The sequence below is a fragment of the Protopterus annectens genome, chromosome 3.part1, assembly GCF_019279795.1.
Source record: "Protopterus annectens isolate FY-2018-M chromosome 3.part1, PAN1.0, whole genome shotgun sequence".
Classification (NCBI taxonomy): Eukaryota; Metazoa; Chordata; order Ceratodontiformes; family Protopteridae; genus Protopterus; species Protopterus annectens.
This window is the reverse complement of record NC_056732.1, coordinates 1,825,737,994-1,825,761,597: the sequence shown is the minus strand read 5'-3', so window position 1 is coordinate 1,825,761,597 and position 23,604 is coordinate 1,825,737,994. Positions and strand designations below refer to the sequence as shown.

Genomic DNA, 23,604 nt, shown 5'->3' with positions numbered 1-23,604 from the left:
AGATGCAACCCCTCTGAACACAAGTGGATTGTGGGAAGGCCACCATGGGATGGTTCACTCTGTTACCAGTAGATATAAAATAAATAGTAGCTATTATATCTTATATATGATACTGACAACCTGCCAAAGTGGGTCTGCAGTTGGGAAGAATTCCAAGCATCAACCAACAAATATGAAATTAACATGTCCATTATGGGAGGGATGTCCTTGGTGACCAAGAAGGGTATGGTTTCAGATAAATGAATTTCAAGAATCATGAGACTTCCAGGAAGACAGAAGCTGCAAAGTATACCAGATTCCCAGAATCACTGTCTAAGCAAAAATACATGGTGAATTTAAGAACACATGACTATGTTACTGTGGCATGATCATCCTCAATGCAAACATTTCTGCAGCAAGCTCTAACAGCATGTTTTCAATGCAAAGGGCATTGCTGGAAGGCAAAATTAAATGCTGTGAGAAATACAGCTGGAGAAAGCTTGCTTAGCAAATGCCCAAACTTTTGTCTTTACAGCTAAAGAGAACTGCTCTCTCTTTTGGAATTCATACATTTGTGTCAGATAACATTTCAGTTCAGAATGCATGCCATAAAAAGTCCTTTTTTCCTCATTTTTGTCAAGCAAAAAACAGGGCATGGGTGCATTGATTTTTGGACAGTTCCAACACCACTTTTGGGAGGGGACATAGACTGACTCTAAAGAACACATGATCTTTGTAAAGAACCAGGTATCTTTCTTGCAGATAAGGGTCTGAACAAGCTCCTGTAAGAAGAGGTAATGCTGACCAGGAAAAGTAACTTCCAAGAAATAAACTTGAATATCATCAAATCATCAGTCTCGAAAAGTATAAAGGAAAGCCTTCCAATCATGAAGCTGAAACTGCAATAAAGGAAGGAGTTCTTTAAGGAGTGGCAGAAATGCAGAACACCCTTAAGAAACTACATGATTAAATGGTGCTTCACCATGTATCTTCCCACTCTTAAGGTCAAGATCAGTGAAATACCGGTCATCTACACCATAACCATGGGAATTACTGAGACCCATTTCCCAGATGTTGACCGACTAAAGATCAGTTCCATATATTTCAACACACGTGGGTTTTCATCTAGCAAAGTACACATGCTTGCTAGAAAGCTTCCTAATGGCTACCATGACCTCCAACATCGTGAAAAAGATGTTTGGAGAAATGTTCTAATCTACGACACAGGCCATACCTTGAGGTAGTGACAGATGTTGCATTAGCCAGGTGGGACTTCTTCAGGACGTTTTTCTGCAATGTCAGAGATCTGAAAGCCTGAAACCATACCCTTCTTGGTTATCAAATGACAAAGATGATAAATACTTGTTTTTCTCCCTGAAATCTGAGGCTCAGAATAAGATGAAATGGTGAAAAGGTATACAGAAATCTCGGCTGTGAAGACAGAAAGAAGATTCTACTGTTACCTTCAGCTTGACTACTGCATCAAGCAGAAGAAGAATACTTGTATTCTCCTGACTGGTAAACATGTTCATCATTTGGGTGTTTAACTCCTGAAGATCTAGAACACACAAGACTCCAGATTCCAACTCATTCACTCCGGAGCAGCTCTTTTGAGTTTGCACCTTTAACCCCTAGTGGGTGTGGCTTAAGCCTTTAAAAGAAGAAAGAAGATTCTACGGTTACCTTCAGCTTGACTACTGCATCAAGCAGAAGAAGAATACTTGTATTCTCCTGACTGGTAAACGTGTTCATCATTTGGGTGTTTAACTCCTGAAGATCTAGAACACACAAGACTCCAGATTCCAACTCATTCACTCCGGAGCAGCTCTTTTGAGTTTGCACCTTTAACCCCTAGTGGGTGTGGCTTAAGCCTTTAAAAACGAAGTCATCACCTTACAGTTCTAGAAAACTCTCATTGAAAGAGGTCAAATATCAATAGAGTTGGGTTTGCCATCACATATGGTTCAAGACAAAATATCCTGGCATTTTGTAAGTAACATGGTTTTAGAATTATTAATGCAAATATGAACAATCCATGACGCCTAGAGGAGCAGTAGGGGTTAACTGCAGAAGGCACCTGGAGGAGCAATCCAGAAGGAGAAAAGAAAAGCTCAAACAGTTCACCAGCAGGTTTGTATCAGTTGTCTTGGATGTGCACAGCATTCAGAATGATTCTGACCTCTATGGCCTATTGCCAGAACATTTTCCTGAATGGTATCAGGAAAGGAGATACTATTGTGTACCCCTTTGCCTATTCAGGTACTGTATGGTAGACTGGTCTTCAGAACAATTAGGAGAGGCCCTGGGTTCAGCCTGCCCTTGGAAACCTTGCTGAAAACAAACACTGTTCAAGTCTCCATCTGGTTTATATGACTCCCCTGTCCAGTGGTCCACTTTCGTTGAACAATGGATGAGATGAGATACATAGATATATAGATATTTCAAGACCATTTAGTGTTAGAACAATTTACATCCTGCCAGTTACCCAACCTCAAGCTGCACCTCCTTTCTTCAGGAGGGCCACACCTGCAAATCCCAGAGTAATCCATCCAGACATCTAGGTTACGTTTAAAAGAATTAGAGAGTCACACTACTTAACATGGAAGAGGAATTTATTCCAAAGGTTTAGGAGAGGAGATATAAACCCATTCCTCCACCATATTTTATTTACCTGTTGGTGAAGATTTACATCCTTGGTTTCTAGCACTGGTACAGCCATTGGGCTTATGGAGATATAGAAGGTCCAGAACAATATCATTGCTGGAGCCTTCCTGTGTCCTGACAGAGTGCTCTTCAAACTATCTGGAGATATACAGAGCTGAGTATATTTTTCTGTCACTTCAGAGTTGTGTACTGGTAATTGTTGTTTGACTAATTTTATATCATTGCTGGCTGACTTCAGAGTTGTGCACTGTTATTTTTGCTTCACTGTATAGTTTTTCGGATCTCTGCTGAAGGTGTTTTTCCCCCCTCCCCCTATTTCTGTGTATTAAGTTGGTATAACTAGTTTTACATCATGTGTGTTATCTGACCCTCTCAAGGATTACTTGCATAAAATTAGACCCTCCTAGTAAAAAAGTCTGCATATCATTGCTGGAGCCTTCCTGTGTCCTGACAGAGTGCTCTTCAAGCAATCTGGAGATATACACAGCTGAGTATATTTTTCTGGCACTTCAGAGTTGTGTACTGGTACTTGTTTTTTGACTAATTTTATATCATTGCTGGCTGACTTCAGAGTTGTGCACTGTTACTTTTGCTTCACTGTATAGTTTTTCAGATCTCTGCTGAAGGTATTGGTTTTCCCCTACCTACCCTCCATATTCCCATCTTGTTGTTTAAATTTGGAGGCTTTTGCAGTTGCCCTCCCCCACTGTAGACTTGATCTGGGACACTCCCCCCAGTCCCATCTCTTTACCTCATTCAACCTAATAGACTCCTTCTGCACTTTGTTTAATTTAATTGTTAGGCTAACACACTCAAGTGCGCTAGCCGTTTTATAGCATTTACTGTTTGTTACTGTATCTTTTTCTCCTTTCTCTGTAAAAAAAAGAAAAAAAAAACAAAAAAAACATCCTTGTTTTCCCGCTTTTCTGAACTAGAATAGTCCAGTCTTCAGATTTTGCTGATCTCTGGGCTTTGTCTTAGTTCCTGTGCTATCCATATCCTTATTTGGATAAGAGGAAGCTTCTTTGTTCACCAGTGGGAGTGGGGAGCACTGAGCAACCTATTTGTCCCTAGAGGATTGGTTCCAGCCCAGCAACTTGTAGTTCACTGGCCATTTTGGGTCAATTCCTGGCTCTTTTCAACCCCCTGCTATAAAGCCTGCTTTTGCGTTTTAGCGCGAATTAGCACGAAGTTGCTCATAGAGCAGCATCGGGCAGCGCCGGTTAATCAAGTTTAAACTATTTCTGGCTCCGTAAAGTCTACTCTTCAATTTTTCCCTTAGAACTGCTCTACTTGCAATCTAAACAGCCTATTCTCTAACTGAAAAGCTCAGCACTTGCTCCTAAAGCATTTTTTATACAGGTAAAGCACGCTTAAACAAAAGTAAGTACTTCTTTCACCTAAATTCCCTTGAGTACCCATTTCCCTATAGATCCTTTCTGACTCAGTTACACAGCAATCTTTTTCACTATTCTAGCATGTCGAAGGGTCAGTTGCTGGCATCCTCTCCTGTTCAGCTGGTGAATCTGGGAATCTTGAGGCAATGTTACAATTGCCTCATGTACACAGACAACCCTCTCCTCCTCCCAACAAATACAAATATATGCGAGAGATGCAACTATATAGCCAAACTGGAGGCTGAGTTCTCTCAATTCAGTACTGGCAAGACCAGGCAGGAGGAGAAGGTAACCACGCACACCACAAACCCAGTCTCACATAGAACTATCACAACTGCAAACCAAACACATAAACACACAAAAACATACTTGGAGGCGCTGATTAAAAATCTACCAAAACAACAGAGGCCTCCAAAGCAGACACCCAAGCAACCGCCACCTCAAGACATAGCACATGCAACACATAGTCCACAAAGTCAGTGTGCTAAACAGTCACAGCCCTTAAGGCCAAACAACATGCCAGACACACTTGTAATAGGTGACTCCACAGTCAGACACACTGACGTCCCGCTCACCAGACTGAACAAGGATAAGGTCACAGTAAGCTGCCTGTCGGGAGCTAGAATCCGCCACATAACACAAGCACTCAGGTCACTCCACAGCAAGTACAAATATGACTCAGTCATTGTACATGCCGGTGTGAACAACCTGAGACGTACCTCCCCGGACTACATGAAAAGAGACATGGAGGAGCTCTCTGATTATGTAGCCCAGGCCGGTATGACCCTGACCCTGAGCAGCATCTTACCCTCACCAAGAATGATGCCACAGTACAAAGACAAAATGATCAGTTTTAACAATTGGCTTAATTACTGGTGTCATTCAAAGGGGATTCAATGCCTGTCTGCTTGGGATGACATGCTCGACAAGCCACGCTGCTTCGCAAGGGATGGCTTGCACCTGTCACCCCTGGGCTTCCGGATATTAGCCAAGGCTCTTGCCACCCCCATAGTGCCTTTTTTAGGCAAGGCTCAAATGACAAACCTACCTCCCTAGAAAGCACAAGTGGAAAAAAAATAAGGGTAATGCTGCTCAATGCCAGAAGTCTAAACCTCAAGATGCATGCCCTCGAAGCCCTCCTCAGTATGGAGAACATCGATGTCTGTGCAGTGACTGAAACCTGGTTCAAGGCTCCTGAGAGCACCCCAGCACTATTAGGTTTTACCTCATATCATGCTTTCCGGCCCCAAAACTTGGACCGAACCACAAAAGGAGGGGGAGTATCCATATTCATCAAAAATACCCACACCTCCAGGTTAGTGGCAACGCACGAAGCATCGGAGACCATCCAGGTGCAACTAACCATAGGCAAAACTGCCTTACAATTTGTAGCATGCTACAGACCACCCTCTCAAATTCAGGAAACTCACACAGCCTTCCTGAAGACACTGGAAAGTATGAATGTCTCTCCAAATACCATCATATTGGGAGACTTCAACTACCCAAACATAGACTGGGAACATTACTCAAGCCCAAACACCCTAGCCCAAAGGTTCCTAGAATTCATAAACTCAAATGTGATGGAACAACTAGTCACCATTCCCACAAGAGGAGACAATATACTTGACCTGATCATCACAAACATGGGGACAAACCGGAAGTATATCCCTCATTGGTAAGATCAGACCATGAATTAATCTCACTGGAAATCCACATCCCGCCCCCACCCCCTGCACAAAAGACCACAGTGAAGAACTTCTCAAAAGCAAACTTCACACTTCTTAAGACTGAAGTGGTATCCTTCAACGTCCCTGGGCCAGTGGAAACCACAACCCACACTGCTGAATCCTTTGCAAATGCCTTCTACGGGCACCTTCAAGAATGCATGGATCATGCAATCCCAAATAAAACCAAGACCCATTCCCTCAAAGGCAGGCGCCCGGTCTGGTGGACCCCAGCCATAAACAAACTTTACAACAGAAGGAGGAAGCTACTACATGACAGAGCAAAATCCCTAAATGGGAAGGCATCTCTGATCAGTACTAGCAAAAAACTATGATCACTCATAAAATCATCCAAGGCCAACTTTGAGAGAAAAATCGCAAAAGACACAAAAGACAGTCACAAGGCCTTCTTTAGCTATGTTAGAAACCTGGGTGGAAACTCCCACATATGCTCAGAGTTAGTCCAAAATGACAATAAATACACTGAACCCACTGACATTGCCAACATTCTGGCAGATAGGTTCAGTGCAAATTTCTCCTCCCCCTCCCCCCCAAAAGGAGAAATAACTATCCCAGCAGAGTGTAGCTTCCCTAACATCTCAGATGCCCAGGTGAGAGCCACCCTCTCTAAAGCTAAAAACACAGCATCAATGGGACCGGACGGTGTCTCGGGCTGTGTGCTACATGAACTCCAAGAGGAACTAAACCCAAACATAAGGCTGCTGTTTAATCTTAGCCTTACTACAGGATACATACCCAAAGAGTGGCGTACGGCAACAGTGGTCCCACTTCACAAAGGCGGTGCTTCTACGGACCCTGGAAATTACTGCCCCATAAGCTTGACGAGCCTGGTCTGCAAAGCTATGGAGAGGATCATTATGGAACTCATAAACAAAGACATTGGGGACCTACAGACATTGGATCCTACCCAATTTGGCTTTGTCAAGGGCAGATCCTGCCTTTTGAACTTGGTCGACTTTTTTGAAACCATCACTAAGGCCATTGATGAAGGTAAGGCAGTTCACACAGCCTACCTTGACCTTGCAAAAGCCTTTGACACAATACCACACTCGGGCATCATAGACAAACTCACCAGCTTAAATGTAAACCCATATGTCACGAGATGGGTTGCAAACTGGCTCAAAGACAGAACCCACAGGGTCAGAGTTGCTGGAGCTATGTCAGACTCTAAGCCAATCACAAGCGGTGTCCCACAGGGCTCAGTCCTGGGACCCCTCTTGTTTGGCATTTATTTTTCCGAGGTACAGGCAAACATAGGAGGATTGTGGCTGACAAAGTTCACAGATGACTGCAAACTGGGCACCATAATTGATACTCCAGCGGACACAAACATCCTTCAGAGAGGATTCATAGAAATGGATAATTGGTGCCAGAGCCATGGCCTTAAGCTTAACGCCAAAAAATGTATAGTCATACCCTTTGGGAAAAACAAGGTACCCACAAATTACCACATAGGTGGTAATCCATTAAGTACGGAAGAGGTAATCAGGGACCTAGGGACCCAGGTTGACAGTAACCTCTCATTTGACACTCACATTGCCAAAATGGTTAGGAAGACCTTTTATATTGCCCACCTTATCATGAAGGGTTTCACATATAGATCAAGAGAGGTCATTGTGCCCCTGTACTCATCTCTTATTAGGCCAATGATTGAGTACAATGCCCCATTTGGGATGTATCTTACCTGACACCTGCAGCAGTAGGAAAGACCCCAAAAGTGCCTCACCAAGAGGATAAAGGGTCTTAAACATATGTCATATGCTGCCCGACTGAAAAAACTCCAGCTCTATTCAGTCACATACCGCCTACTCAGAGGTGACCTGTGCCTAACGTACAAGGCCATGTCCAATCCGGAATTAATGGACATGCTCCACCTCAAAAAATCCAAATCCATCAGAGCCACGAGAGCAAGAGACTTAAACCTCAACACAGAAATAAATAGGACATGCTGGAGGGACAGATTCATAACCCAGAGGCTCCCTACACACTGGAACAGAATCCCAATCCCAATCCATGTTAGGCAGAGCCCCTCACTAACTCTATTCAAGAGAAGTCTTGACGAGTGGATGGGAGATCGTAGGTTTACCCTGGGGGTCATCTCTGTGTCACTACTAGACAGAGGCACAGTAAACTAAACCCTAAATGGGCGTAGTATTCTCATCCTAAGGGGTGGTGAAAGCCACACACACTCTGGCTAGGCTTATAAATGCCCTAGGGCAGATAGCCTAGTACGAACCTATGAACCTATGAACTTGTTTTTAGTCATTTTTAATTTAATTGCATTTTTTTAAACTGTTTGGTCTAACATTGCTACATACTCAAGTGTGCTAGCTTGCACTGCATTTGAATTGTTTTTACTGCTGTTTTAGCTACTTTTCTGTACATATAAAAAAAAAATCTAAGCCTGTTTCCTACCTTTCCTATAGCTAGTGTAGTCCAGGTTCAGATTTGCTGTATCCAGGACTGTATATAAGCTTCTGAGCCCCCCCAAGCTTTCTGTGTTGGAGGGAAGCCTTCTAGCTTATCAGTAGAAGTGGTAAGCACTAGGTAACCTATCTACTACATAAGGACTGGTTCTGGCCCAGAAATTGTAGTTATTGGCCGTTTGGGCAGTTTTTCCATCTCTCTCAACTTTCTGATTTAAAAGCCCCCATTTGCACTTGTTTCCCCCTTTCCTGTAACTAGTTTAGCTCAGCACTTGTTCAGAACTCGTAAGCACTAAATAACCTACTAATTACTACAGCACTCAACCTTCCTCATTACCTAGAGGAAAACAGTTTTGGTACTTACTTTCCTCACTTGCTTAGAGAAAAAACAGCTCTTGTACTCACTTTCCTCACTTATCTAGAGGAAAATAGTTTTTTATTCAGGCATGTCCAAGGGTCAGCTCCCAGTGTTCTCTCCTGTCTATCTGATGAATCTGGGCATCTTGGGACAATGTAGAAATTGCCTCAAGTACACAGACAACTCTCTCCTCTTACCACTCAACACTACAACCTGTGAGAGATGCACTTATCTAGCCAAACTGGAGGTAAAGCTGTCTCCAACCAAGACTGAACTTGACAGTCAAGAGGAGAAGGTAAACACTTGCACCACACCACATTCATCACATAGTCTCACTAAATCTACACCACAAAAATCCACACATAGAAAAACAAAAACATTTGCGGAGGCTCTCAATAATAATCTCAAGCAACAGAGACCTCCAAAGCAGAAATGCAAGCAACCTCCACCCCCCAACACAACCCAAATGACACATAGCCCGCAGACTCAGTGTGACACTCAACCACAGCCAATAAGGCAAAACAACATACCCAACACACTAGTCATAGGTGACTCTATAGTCAGGCACACTGATGTCCCACTCACCAGGCTAAACAAGGAGAAGGTTACTGTCAGCTGCCTGTCGGGTGCCAGGATCCGCCACATAACGCATGCACTCAGGTCACTCCACAACAAGTACAAATATGACTCTGTCTTTGTCCATGTTAGTGTGAACGACTTGAGATGTATCTCCCTGGACTACATGAAAAGAGACATGGAGGAGCTCTCTGATCTTGTAGCCCAGGCAGGTATGACCCTAGCCCTGAGTAGCATTCTGCCATCACCCAGAATGATGCCGCAGTACAAGGACAAAATGACTGACTTCAACAATTGGCTAAGCTTCTGGTGTCATTCTAAAGGGATCCAGTATCTGTCTGCCTGGGATGACATGGTCGATAGACCAAGATGCTTTGCCAGAGATGGCCTGCACCTGTCACCCCTGGGATTCTGGATATTGGCTAAGGTTCTTGCTGCCCCTATAGTGCCTTTTTTTAGGCAAGGTTAAAATGACAAATTTACCACCGCAACAGGATCAGGCAAGTAAAAACTGAGGGTGATGCTACTCAATGCTAGAAGTCTAAATCTCAAAATGCACTCACTCGAGGCACTCCTTAAAATGGAGAACATCGATATCTGTGCAGTGACTGAGACCTGGTTAAAGGCTCCAGAGAGCACTCCTGCACTACCAAGCTATAACTCATATCACACTTTTCGGCCATGTAACCTGGACCGGAACACCAAAGGCGGAGGTGTGTCCATATTCATTAAGGATACCCATACCTCCAGGCTAGCTGCTCAGCATAATGCAACCAAGGTTATCCAAATGCGACTAACTCTGGGCAAAACTGCAATCCAAATTGTAGCTTGCTACAGATCCCCCACCAAGCCCCAGGACTCAAACTTCTCTTTTCTTAATGTACTGGAAAATATTAGGATTCAACCAAACACCATAATAATGGGCGATTTCACTACCCCACCATTAACTGGGAAAACTACTCATGTACAAACTCCTTTGCTCAACACTTTCTGGAATTCATAAACTCCACCAGGGGCAACAATATCCTAGATCTAGTCATTATCAACATGAGTGACCGGTGTTCCACACCTGAAGTCAAAGCCTCATTGGTCCTATCCGACCATAAGCCATTTACCCTCGATATCTACATCCTGCCTCCACCCCCCATTAAGGAAACCATGGTAAAAAATTTCTCCAAAGCCAACTTCATGCTTCTTAAGACAGAAGTGGTGAACTTTATGACATGACACCCCATGCAGGTGGACAATACAGTTACGATTACTGAATCCTACACAACTGCACTTTATATGCACTTACACGAGTGCATGGATCGTGCTATCCCAAACAGAACCAAGACGCTATCCTCCAAAAAAAAGGAAGCCAATCTAGTGGTCCTCTGCCATAAACAAATTGTACAACAGAAGGAAGAAAGTGTTGCAAAGGAGAGTAAAATCCCATGAGTGGAAGAGCTCCCTGGTCAGCCTCAGTAAGAAGCTGTGATCCCTGACAAAATCCTCCAAAGTTAGTTACAAAATCAAAATCACCACTGATTCTAAAGACAACCACACAGCTTTCTATAGCTATGTCAATAATCTCAATGGCAACACTCAGATCTGCTCTGAGTTACACCACAATGGCACTAAATATACAGACCCAACTGATATTGCCAACATCCTGGCAGATGGGTTCAGTGCTAACTTTACCCCCCTCTCACCCCCTTAAAGAGCCCATCTCTATACCGGAAAAATCCATAGGTCCTGTAATCATGGCTGCACAGGTAAAATCCACACTCACCAAAGCCAAGAGCACAGCATCCATGGAACCAGACAACATCCCAGGCTGCGTTCTACATGAACTACAGAACGAACTGGCTTCCCACCTAAGTACCATGTTCAATCATAGCCTCACCTCAGGCTTTGTGCCTGCTGAATGGCGCACAGCGATGGTTATCCCACTCCACAAGGGGGGAGCCTCCATGGCCCCTGGGAACTACCGCCCCATTAGCCTGACGAGCCTGGTCTGCAAGGCCATGGAACATGTCATCACAGAACTTATAAACAAAGACATTGGTAATCTCCAAACTCTGGACCCCACACAATTTGGGTTTGTAAAAGGCAGATCATGTCTCCAAAACCTGATAGACTTCTTTGAAGCAGTCCCAAAGCCGTAGACGAGGGTAAGGTGGTTCACACAGCCTATCTAGATCATGCCAAGGCTTTCAACACCATCCCCCACTCTGGAATTATAGCAAAATTCACTAAACTAGGTATAAATCCCTATGTCACAAGATGGGTTGCCAACTGGCTCACTGACAGAACCCACACTGAAAATAGCAGACTCCAAATCTGACTTCAGACCAGTGACAAGTGGAGTACCACAGGGTTCAGTCCTTGGTCCTCCCCTGTTTGGTATCTACTTCTCTGAAGTACAAGCTAACACAGAAGGTCTTTGGCTAATGAAGTTCACAGATGACTGCAAACTAGGAGCCATAATCGAAACTCCTAACGATGTGGACATCCTACAAAAGGGCCTCACTGAGACAGATGCCTGGTGTCAAAGCCATGGCTTCAAGCTCAATGCCAAAAAGTGCATTGTCATCCCCTTTGGTAAAAACTCTACCCATGAACTACAACTTAGGCGGTAGTATACCTAACATCGAAAGTGTGATAAGAGACCTTGGGACACAGGTGGACAGTAGTCTCTCCTTTGATAATCACATCACCACAGTAGTCAGGAAACCCTTCTACATGGCACACCTCATCACAAAAGGTTTCTCATCCAGAAAAAAAGAGGTCTTTGTTCCCCTCTACTCATCACTCATTAGACCCATTATAGAGTACAACACCCCCTTTGGTATGTACCTCGCAAGACATCTACAACAACTGGAAAGGCTGCAGAAATACCTCACAAAGAGGATTACTGGCCTCAAACAGATACCCTACACAGACAGTCTAAAAAAACTCCAGCTTTACTCTGTCGCATATCACCTACTCAGAGGTGATCTCTGCCTAACATACAAAGCTATGTCACACCCAGAGCTGTTGGACATGCTCCACTTAAAGAAATCTCAATCCCTCTGAGCTACACACTCTAGGGACCTAAACCTTGTCAACACAATAAACAGAACATGCCGGAGGGATAGATTCCTGTCCCAGAGACTTCCCATACTCTGGAATAAACTACCTATCTATGTCAAACAAAGCTCCTCATTAGCACTCTTCAAGAAAAATCTTGATGACTGGATGGGAAATAGGAAATTCACCCCAGGGATCACTTCTGTGGCTCTGCTCGATAGTAGCACAGGAAAATAATTTTCTTGGGTGGCAAAATTCAGGGTATCTTTTTAGCTGAGCTTGTATAGGCCCCAGGACCAATAGCCTAGTACCAAACTATAAACTAGGTGTCTCATGGTAAGGTAAGCAAGAGAGAGAGCTCTTCCCTCAAAGGCCTATAATGCACTGAAGAAAGGAATAGAGATTTCAGCATCTGAATAGATAAGGAACTTTTGGTCTGTGAACTTTTGCTTAAGATCCTTTGGGATCTTTCTAATTGCTGGATATGCTTAGTGAGATATATCTGAAAGGAGACACTATACTCAATAACTGGTCTAATCAATGCTGAATATAACAGACTGATTACTTCTTTAAATGTTGATTATATTCCATGGTCAAAAGAGAGGGAATTATTCCCAAGTTCCTAGATACTGACTACATTTTCATTCTGTGGTGGTGTGTTGTCTACATGGTATGAGAGGGCTATGAGCAAAAGGTGAGAATACTACACAATTTAGGATTTAGTTTGTTCCCATTTTTAGTACAATAATAGTTTACCAGGGAGAGTTAATGCTGGAAAGTATGGGTGGCAGAGGGTGACTTAACAACAACAACCCATGGCAGTGGATGGATTAAAAACAACAAACCCCCAATTTGCAGTCTTCTGCAAATTTGTTAGCCAGAGGTCTTAGCTCTTTGCTTGGAGGTCTGAAAATGAAGGCGAAAAGGAGATGTCCCAGCATGAAGTCCCAAAGGACAACACTTGTCAATTTCACACATTCTGGTGAGGCTCCTGTAACTGTCATTGTGTAGGTTATATCTTTTAGCCAGTTTGATAGCCAACTTACACATTTGGGTGAATGTTTAATCCATTTTTTTCTATATGATGGTGTTGAAGGCCTTGGTCAGGAGAAGATGCACCATTTGTATTGCACGGTCACAGTCTAAAGACTCTGTAACCCTTATGAATAAGTTTTCTAGATTCAGTAGACAGTAACTACCCTTCAGAATGACAAATTGTTGGGGGTGAAGTCAAATAAGATTCTTGATTCAGTAAATGAGTTTTGTTATAATGTGTTCTGTTGCTTGTAAGAGTGATGGGTCTTTGATTTACTGATTTTAAGGCCACCATTACCGAGGTTCCTCATGACGTGCATCAATAAGTAAGGATAAAGCCAGTAGCTAAGGACTGGGCCTGTAAGGGCATGTTTAACACTATTCATTACGAGACCAATGACATGCATCAATAACCAAGGACAACGCCAGTAGCTAAGGACTGGGCCTGTAAGGGCATGTTTAACACTGTTCGTTACAAGACCAATGACATGCATCAGTAACCACGGACAAAGCCAGTAGCTAAGGACTGGGCCTGTAAGGGTGTGTTTAACCCTATTCATTACGAGACCAATGACATGCATCAGTAACCACGGACAAAGCCAGTAGCTAAGGACTGGGCCTGTAAGGGCATGTTTTGCACTGTTCGTTACGAGACCAGCTATGCTGTCAGACCCCATGGAGGAGGCATTTTTGATCTTCATTAGCACTTTCACTAAATGATGCTTAGAAATATTTGGGGAGGAAGGGATTAAGGTATTTCAGGGATTTGAACAAAAGTCTTGGGGATGAAGTTGGCACTAAATTTGTTTGCAAGGATATTAACACTGCCAACTGGGTCAAAGTAGGAGGCATCATTCTGAACCCATTCAGAGCAATACAGGTTATTGTTTCTTAGTTTTCTAACACAACTAAAGAAGGATTTATAAGTATTTTCAGCTTCACAGACGAGGCTAGGCTCATTCCCTGGGCCTGTTAGTGTTTTTTTAATAATAATTTTAATATTATCCTTGACAAAAGGGGATTTGGATCTGCTATACAATTTAAGAAGTTTTTGTTTTTCATTTATTGTAGAGTTAATTTATGGTAGAGGACCACTAGGTTAGTGTACTTTGGAATTTCTGTTACGGACTGTTAGCTCAATGATGAGGTGCAGTTCCTTAGTGACAATCACTGCTGTATCATGGTCAGGTGCAGTCAAAAGTGAATTTTGTTGTTACATCATAGACTAGGTAGAGGTTGGCATGTGTATGTATAGTCTTTAAATTCAGTGGGGTTTGGTGTGTGGACTTTTGTGAGTTTAAAGAGAAGGTCACAAGTCCAAGATGAGATTGAAGCCTTTCATCCCTATCAGAACCACAAAAAAAAAAAAAAAAAAACAGGGCAAAGGGGTCATTGGCTTCATTGTAAAAGATGAATTGACTCTATGGCCTTTTCAAGGAGTGCTGTATATTGCCTGCTTTGTCTCTGATTGGAGTATTTTTCTAGGAGAGAAATTAAAACATCTTTAAGACGCCTTGATAACCCACAAGTCTTCCAAGATAGCCCATCAGTCTGTGATAAGCTCTGAGTACCACCTGTAGGGTCAACCCTAAACTGTAGCCTGGGTTGTGGCTTTTAGGAAGGTATGGTTGACTTCTTGGGATACTTCATTGGAAGAGCAAGGTTGACACAACCATGTATTGTTTAATTGTCTTCTTTTTTTGGTGAAGAGCTTTGCTTTTCTTCTTTAAGTATTAGCCTGGTCTAGAAGAACACGGCAAAGGACCAATGGTGGAAGGGTCTTAGAAGCCTGCAGCAGCAGAGAGAACTTGCATTCTCTTCTGAAGATTGTCAATAAGATCCTGGGGGGGGGGGTAAAGAGAATCTTCCTTCCAAATAGGACATCAGAATAGCATGCTATCACTTTTCCTAAACATACGAGATCCATAGCCAAGTCATCTTATGCAGACACATAAGCTTGATGCTCTGGTGGCAATGTCCACATGGACAGTGTAGCACTGAACCAAAACATAGCCCAAAGTGGAAAATGTACACACTGCTTTAATCAGCTGCTATCTCTGCACGAATTTAAAATGAGCTGATATTTCCAGTATCTGTTTCCCTATAACGGGCAAAAATCTAGATGAATGACATTGAAAGACAAGTTCAAGACTATACAGAGGTGATATAGATAGTCGGATGATCTAAGGCTTAGCATAACGAAGAAAAACCCTCTCTTGTCTACAGTGTCCAAGGATTTGAGCTTCATATCAGGCAGACACAGTGTTCTCTGGGATATACTGGATCCATAGGATTGAACAGGAGTATGCTCTCCAGTGAATCAACATCTCACAGACATATTCTAGAATGCTTTAAGATTCTTGGAAGTCAATAATTCGTATCTGTCACAGGTTATTAACATTGATTTTTTTAGGCAGGACCTGTTTATACTAGCCCAGGCACTTTCAACAGATTGCACAGAATAATACAGGCGCATCATAGTGACCGGGCACACTAAACTTCGCTGTTCAGTTTTCAGAAAAATTACTGTGTTATATCATAAAAGAACAGATTCCCTTTGACCAAAAATATCAATCAGTACATTAAATTAGCTATAATGGCAAAATTCTCCCCATCCACAAGCATACTCCTTCCCCATAGATCAGTTATAATTCCTTTAATATTTTGCAACTGTTTCTTGATATTTTAACTTTCACCAAGATAATAACATTCACATTTCTTATTTTATATAATCAACTAAATGAAGACGTGTTCATTTCACTACTGACACATTAAGCCAAGTATCTACTACTATAACCTGCTGCTGATGAGGGTAGAACCACAGAGTACAATGCACTCAGGACATAATTCCCCATTAACCAACTGCTTGCTTACTTCCACCCTACTACAAAACTGAACATAAATATTCTTAACGATGCTACACGTTTTTTAACTGTACTCAATGTTACTCAGTCAGACTCAATGGGCTCTTATTCTGTTCCTATAACTACCGCACTCAGTGCCAGCTCCAGGGACTAGTAAGCCCACCATGTTCTACAGTGCTTCTCATCCCAAGCCTTCAGTATCAAATCATGTTCTGTAGTACATCTCACCCCCAGCCTTCAGTACCACACCATGTTCAGTAGTACTGTCACCCTAGCCTTCGGTACCACATCATGTTCTAAAGTACTGCTCACCCATAGCTTTCAGTACCATTTCAGTACCACATCATGTTCTGTAGTACTGCTAGCCCCAGCATTCAGCACCACACCATGTTCAGTAGTACTGTTCACCCCAGCCTTCGGTACCACACCATGTTCTGTAGTACTGCTCACCCCAGTCTTTGGTACCACACCATGTTCTGCAGTACTGCTCACCCCCCAGCCTTCAGTACCACACCATGTTCTGCAATACTGCTCACCCCCATCCTTCAGTACCACACCATGTTCTGCAGTACTGGACATCCCAGCCTTCAATACCACATCATGTTCTGTAGTAATGCTCATCCCCAGCCTTCAGTACCACAGCATGTTCTGTAGTACTGCTCACTTCCAGCCTTCAGTAACACACCATGTTCTGTAGCACTGCTCACCCCCAGCCTTCAGTTCCACACCATGTTCTGTAGTAATGCTCACCCCAGCCTTCGTTACCACACCATGTTCTTTAGTACTACTCACCCCACAGTCTTCAGTACCACACCATGTTCTGTAGTACTGCTCACCCTCAGCCTTCAGTACCATACCATGTTCTGCAGTACTGCTCAGGCCCAAATCTTCAGTACCACACCATGTTCTGCAGTACTGCTCACCCCCAGCCTTCAGTACCACACCATGTTCTGCAGTACTGCTCACCCCCAGCCTTCAGTACCACATCATGTTCTGCAGTACTGCTCACTCTCAGCTTCAGTACTACACCATGTCCTGCAGTATTGTTCACCCCCAGCTTTCAGTACCACACCATGTTCTGTAGTACTGCTCACCCCAGCCTTCAGTACCACACCATGTTCTGTACTACTGCTCACCCCAGCCTTCAATACCACACCATGTTCTGTAGTACTGCTCGCCCCACAGCCTTCAGTACCACACCATGTTCTGTAGTACTGCTCACCCCCAGCCTTCAGTTCCACACCATGTTCTGTAGTACTGCTCACCCCCAGCCTTCATTACCACACCATGTTCTTTAGTACTACTCACCCCACAGTCTTCAGTACCACACCATGTTCTGTAGTACTGCTCACCCTCAGCCTTCAGTACCACACCATGTTCTGCAGTACTGCTCAGGCCCTAACCTTCAGTACCACACCATGTTCTGCAGTACTGCTCACCCCCAGCCTTCAGTACCACACCATGTTCTTCAGTACCGCTCACTCCCAGCCTTCAGAACCACAGCATGTTCTGCAGTACTGCTCACTCCCAACCTTCAGTACCACACCATGTTCTGCAGTACTACTCACCCCCAGCCTTCAGTACCACACCATGTTTTGCAGTACTGCTCATTCCCAGCCTTCAGAACCACAGCATGTTCTGCAGTGCTGCTCACTCCAAATCTTCAGTAGCACACCATGTTCTGTAGTACTGCTCACCCTCAGCCTTCAATACCACACCATGTTCTGTAGTACTGCACACCCCTAGCTTTCAGTACCACACCAGGTTCTGTAGTACTGCTCACTCCCAACCTTCAATACCACACCATGTTCTGTAGTACTGCACACCCCCAGCCTTCAGTAACACACCATGTTCTGTAGTACTGCACACCCCTAGCCTTCAGTACCACACCATGTTCTGTAGTACTGCACACCCCTAGCCTTCAGTAGCACACCAGGTTCTGTAGTACTGCTCACTCCCAACCTTCAATACCACACCATGTTCTGTAGTACTGCACACCCCCAGCCTTCAGTAACACACCATGTTCTGTAGTACTGCACACCCCTAGCCTTCAGTGCCACACCATGTTCTGTAGTACTGCACACCCCTAGCCTTCAGTAGCACACCAGGTTCTATAGTACTGCTCACTCCCAACCTTCAATACCACACCGTGTTCTGTAGTACTGCACACCCCCAGCCTTCAGTAACACACCATGTTCTGTAGTACTGCACACCCCTAGCCTTCAGTACCACACCATGTTCTGTAGTACTGCACACCCCTAGCCTTCAGTAGCACACCATGTTCTGCAGTACTGCTCACCCTCAGCCTTCAATACTACACCATGTTCTGTAGTACTGCACACCCCTAGCCTTCAGTACCACACCAGGTTCTGTAGTACTGTTCGCCCCACAGCCTTCAGTACCACACCAGGTTCTGTAGTACTGCTCACCCCCAGCCTTCAGTAACACACCATGTCCTGCAGTACTGCTCTCCCTCAGCCTTCAATACCACACCATGTTCTGTAGTACTGCACACCCCTAGCCTTCAGTACCACACCAGGTTCTGTAGTACTGCTCACCCCCAGCCTTCAGTACCACACCATGTTCTGTAGTACTGCTCACCCCCAGCCTTCAGTAACACACCATGTTCTGCAGTACTGCTCACCCTCAGCCTTCAATACCACACCATGTTCTGTAGTACTGCACACCCCTAGCCTTCAGTACCACACCATGTTCTGTACTACTGCACACCCCTAGCCTTCAGTAGCACACCAGGTTCTGTAGTACTGCTCACTCCCAACCTTCAATACCACACCATGTTCTGTAGTACTGCACACCCCCAGCCTTCAGTAACACACCATGTTCTGTAGTACTGCACACCCCTAGCCTTCAGTACCACACCATGTTCTGTAGTACTGCACACCTCTAGCCTTCAGTAGCACACCATGTTCTGCAGTACTGCTCACCCTCAGCCTTCAATACCACACCATGTTCTGTAGTACTGCACACCCCTAGCCTTCAGTACCACACCAGGTTCTGTAGTACTGTTCGCCCCACAGCCTTCAGTACCACGCCAGGTTCTGTAGTACTGCTCACCCCCAGCCTTCAGTAACACACCATGTTCTGCAGTACTGCTCACCCTCAGCCTTCAATACCACACCATGTTCTGTAGTACTGCACACCCCTAGCCTTCAGTACCACACCAGGTTCTGTAGTACTGCTCACCCCCAGCCTTCAGTACCACACCATGTTCTGTAGTACTGCTCACCCCCAGCCTTCAGTAACACACCATGTTCTGCAGTACTGCTCACCCTCAGCCTTCAATACCACACCATGTTCTGTAGTACTGCACACCCCTAGCCTTCAGTACCACACCATGTTCTGTAGTACTGCTCACCCCAGCCTTCAGTACCACACCATGTTCTGTAGTACTGCTCACCCCCAGCCTTCAGTACCACACCAGGTTCTTTAGTATTCTCTAGTTTCTCCCCTTCCTATCCTTCAAAGTCTCTGAAAATGCATTTTTGATAGTACCAGCTACTTTTCTTCTGTTATTCCTTCCTATCCTCCAAAATCTCTGTAATGTGTTTTTGTTAGTACCACATAATTCTGCTATTCACCTTTACCTAGCTGACATTCCGGATTACCACAAATCCCAAAGTCAGATAATAAAGGCTTGAAAAAATAGCCACAAAAAACACAACAAGCAGACTTAATGACACTATTCTGACATATTGCAGGAAGCGCCTTCTTCATTTGGGCTCAATAAATTACATCAGGATTGGTTGCTGTCAGATTTCTTGCTGGACTGCTACACCAATCCCTGCTCAGTGATAAATTATATCAGGATTGGTTACTTTCAGACTTTGCTGGATTGGTACAGCAATCCTTCCTCAGTACAGTCTGTCTTCTAACTGATCAGACTTTTTTAAATTACAGTTAAAACAAAACTTAAAAGAGTTCACCTTCTGATCAGGTACTTACTGTCAACACTGTCATCAAGAAGCTGCATTTTTTGTATCACCATTCCTTCTTTGGTGTCATCAGATGGAAATGTCTTTCCTTTCTTTATATATAACCAAAGGTGGTCCATTGGGATGTTAAACCCTTCAAATAAAATAAGCAGAAATTATACAGTTAAAACAAATCTAAGTATTTTGCATGTTTAAATGACAATAAAACACTTGATGCACAATGACAATAACATACAGGCCAGAGCAGAGGAACATTCCATCAACAGCCATGGATAAAGACTGCCAACCCCTGCAGTCAGGTTATGTTCCATATACCTACATTTTGTACCTTTACTTTCTCTTTCAATGTGAATATCACTGTACTCTTTCTGCCACATGAGGCATAAAAGAAATATCTTCAATACATTAGTACATTCTCTTGGACTAATAATCAACTGCTTGGCAATACAATTTTCGCTACAGTTTAGAATTCTGTTGACTATAAACACTATGACAGAATGTCTTTTTAAATTTCATAGGTTCATAGGTAGGTACTAGACTATCAGCCCATGGGCCTAAGTAAGCCTAACCAACAAGGTTCCCTGGCTTACGCCACTCAAGAAAGTTGATTTTCTGTGCCTTTCTCGAGCAGAGCAAAACAAGTGATCCCCGGGCTGTATTTCCTTTTTCCCATCCACTCATCAAGATTTTTCTTGAAGACTGCTAACGAGGAATTTTGCTTGACATAGATGGGTAGCTTGTTCCAGAGTATAGGAAGTTTATGGGACAGGAATCTATCCCTCCAGCATGTCCTGTTTATTGTGGTGACAAGGTTTACGTCTCTAGAGCGTGTAGCTCGGAGGGATTGGGATTTCTTAAGGAGTAGCATGTCCAACTGCTCTGGGTTTAACATAGCTTTATATCTTAGGCAGAGATCTCCTCGGAGTTGGCAATATGCTACAGAGTAAAGCTGGTGTTTTTTGAGACGGTCAGTGTAGGGCATCTGTTTGAGGCCAGTAATCCTCTCGTGAGGTACTTCTTTTGCCTTTCCAGCTGCTACAGATGTCTTTGTGAGGTATAGTCCAAAAGGGGCATTGTACTCTATAAAAGGTCTAATGAGTGCCGAGTAGAGGGGGACAATGACTTCTTTTTTCCTGGATGAGAACCCTTTTGTGATGAGGTGTGCCACATAGAATGATTTCCTGACTACTGTGGCGATGTGATTATCAAAGGGGAGACTACTGTCCACCTGGGTCCCAAGGTCTCTTATCACACATCCGGCATTAAGTAGACTGCCGTTTATGTGGCAGTTCATGGGTACAGAGTTTTTACCAAAGGGGATGACAATGCACTTTTTGGCATTGAGCTTAAGGCCATGGTTCTGACACCAGGCATCTGACTCAGTGAGGCCCTTCTGTAGGATTTCCACATCATTTGGGGACTCGACTATGTCTCCTAGTTTGCAGTCATCTATAAACTTCGCTAGCCAGAGGCATTCTGTGTTAGCCTGTACTTCAGAGAAGTAGATACCAAACAGGAGAGGTCCCAGGACTGAACCCTGTAGTACTCCACTTGTCACTGGTTTGAAGTCATATTTGCAGTCTGCAACTTTTACAGTGTGGGTTCTGTCAGTGAGCCACTTGGCAACCCATCTTGTGATGTAGGGATTTATACTTAGTTTAGTGAGTTTAGCTATAATTCCAGAATGGGGGATGGTGTCAAAAGCCTTGGTGAGGTCAAGATAGGCTGTGTGAACCATCTTACCCTCGTCTACAGCTTTGGTAACTGCCTCAAAGAAGTTGATCAGGTTCAGAAAGCATGATCTGCCTTTCACAAACCAGAACTGGGTGGGGTCCAGAGTTTGGAGGTTACCAATGTCTTTGTTTATGAGTTCCATGATGATACATTCCATGGCCTTGTAGACCAGGCTCGTCAGGCTAATAGAGCGATAGTTCCGAGGATCAGTGGTGGATCCGCCTTTGTAGAGTAGGATAACTGTAGCTGTGTGCCATTCAGTGGGCATCAAGCCTGATATGAGACTATGACTTGAACATGGTGCTTAGGTGGGGAGCCAGTTCATTCTGAAGTTTGTGTAAAACGCAGCCTGGGATGATGTCCTGTCCCATGGATGCTGTGTTTTTGGTTTTAGAAAGTGCAGCTTTTACCTGCATAGATGTGATTACAGGGACTTTGCATTCTTCCTGTATAGATATGGGCTCTTTAGGGGGTGAGAGGGGGGGGGGGGTAAAGTTAGCACTGAACCTATCTGCCAGGATGTTGGCAATATCAGTTGGTTCTGTAATTTTCATGCCATTGTGCTGTAACTCACAGCCGATCTGGGTGTTGCCATTGAGATTCTTGACATAGCTATAGAATGCTTTGTGGTTGCCCTTAGAATCAGTGGCGAGTTTGTTTTCATAGCTAGCTATGGAGGATCTTATAAGGGATCTCAACTCCTTACTGAGGCTGACCAGGAAGCTCCTCCACTCATGGGATTTTACTCTCTTTTGCAACAGTTTCTTCCTTCTGTTGTAGAGGTTGCTTATGGCAGGGGACCACCAGACTGGCTTCCTTTTTTTGGAGGATATCATCTTGGTTCTGTTTGGGATAGCACGATGCATGCACATGTGTAAGTGCTTATATAGTGCATTTGTGTAGGATTCAGCAGCAGTAACTGTATTGTCCATCTGCATGGGTGTCATGAAGTTTGCCACTTCTGTCTTAAGAAGCAAGAAGTTGGCTTTGGAGACATTTTTTACCGTGGTTTCCTTAATGGTGGGTGGGGGCGGGATGCAGATATCTAGGGTGATTAGCTTATGTTCAGATCTGACCAACTAGGAGTTGATTTCAGGTGTGGAACACTGGTTAGTCATGTTGGTAAGGATATTGCTGCCCCTGGTGGGGGTGTGGATAAGTTGATCCAGGGCACTGGAATTTATGAATTCCAAAAAGCGTTGAACGAATGAGTTGGTACATGAGTAGTTTTCCCAGTTAATGGAGGGGTAGTTGAAAACGCCCATTATTAGGGTGTTTGGTTGAACCCTAATATTTTCCAGTATAGCAAGAAAAGAGGAGTGGGAATCCTGGGGCATGTTGGGGGATCTGTAGCAAGCTACAATTTGGATTGCAACTTTGCCCAGAGTTAGTTGTACTTGGATAACCTCGGATGCATTATGCTGCGCAACTAGCCTGGAGGTATGGATATCCTTAATGAATATGGACACACTTCCGCCTTTGGTGCTCTGGTCCAGGTTAGATGGCTGAAAAGTGTGGTATAAGTTATAGCCTGGTAATGCAGGGGTGCTCTCTAGAGCCTTGAACCAGGTCTCAGTCACTGAACAGATATCGATGTTCTCCATTTTAAGGAGTGCCTCAAGTGAGTACATTTTCAGATTTAGACTTCTAGCACTGAGTAGCATTATCCTCAGTTTTTGCTTGCCTGTTCTTGTTACGGTAGTGAATTTGTCATTTGAACCTTGCCTAAAAAGGCACTATAGGGGCAGCAAGAGCCTTAGCCAGTATCTGGAATTCCAGGAGCAACAGGTGCAGGCCATCTCTGGCAAAGCATCACGGT

The 23,604-nt window shown here is 44.0% G+C and overlaps 1 protein-coding gene across 1 annotated transcript in view; it reads right to left on the bottom strand.

Moving 5' to 3' along the window:
- LOC122798712 (zinc finger protein 2 homolog) overlaps window positions 1–20,187 on the bottom strand; it is an 84,356-nt gene extending 64,169 nt beyond the window's left edge. The window contains exon 1 of the mRNA XM_044067808.1: window positions 20,062–20,187. Within this exon, the coding sequence (XP_043923743.1) occupies window positions 20,062–20,170 (109 nt within the window). The 5' untranslated portion in view covers window positions 20,171–20,187. The remainder of the gene's footprint in view (window positions 1–20,061) is intronic.
- Window positions 20,188–23,604: the final 3,417 nt, after the last annotated feature.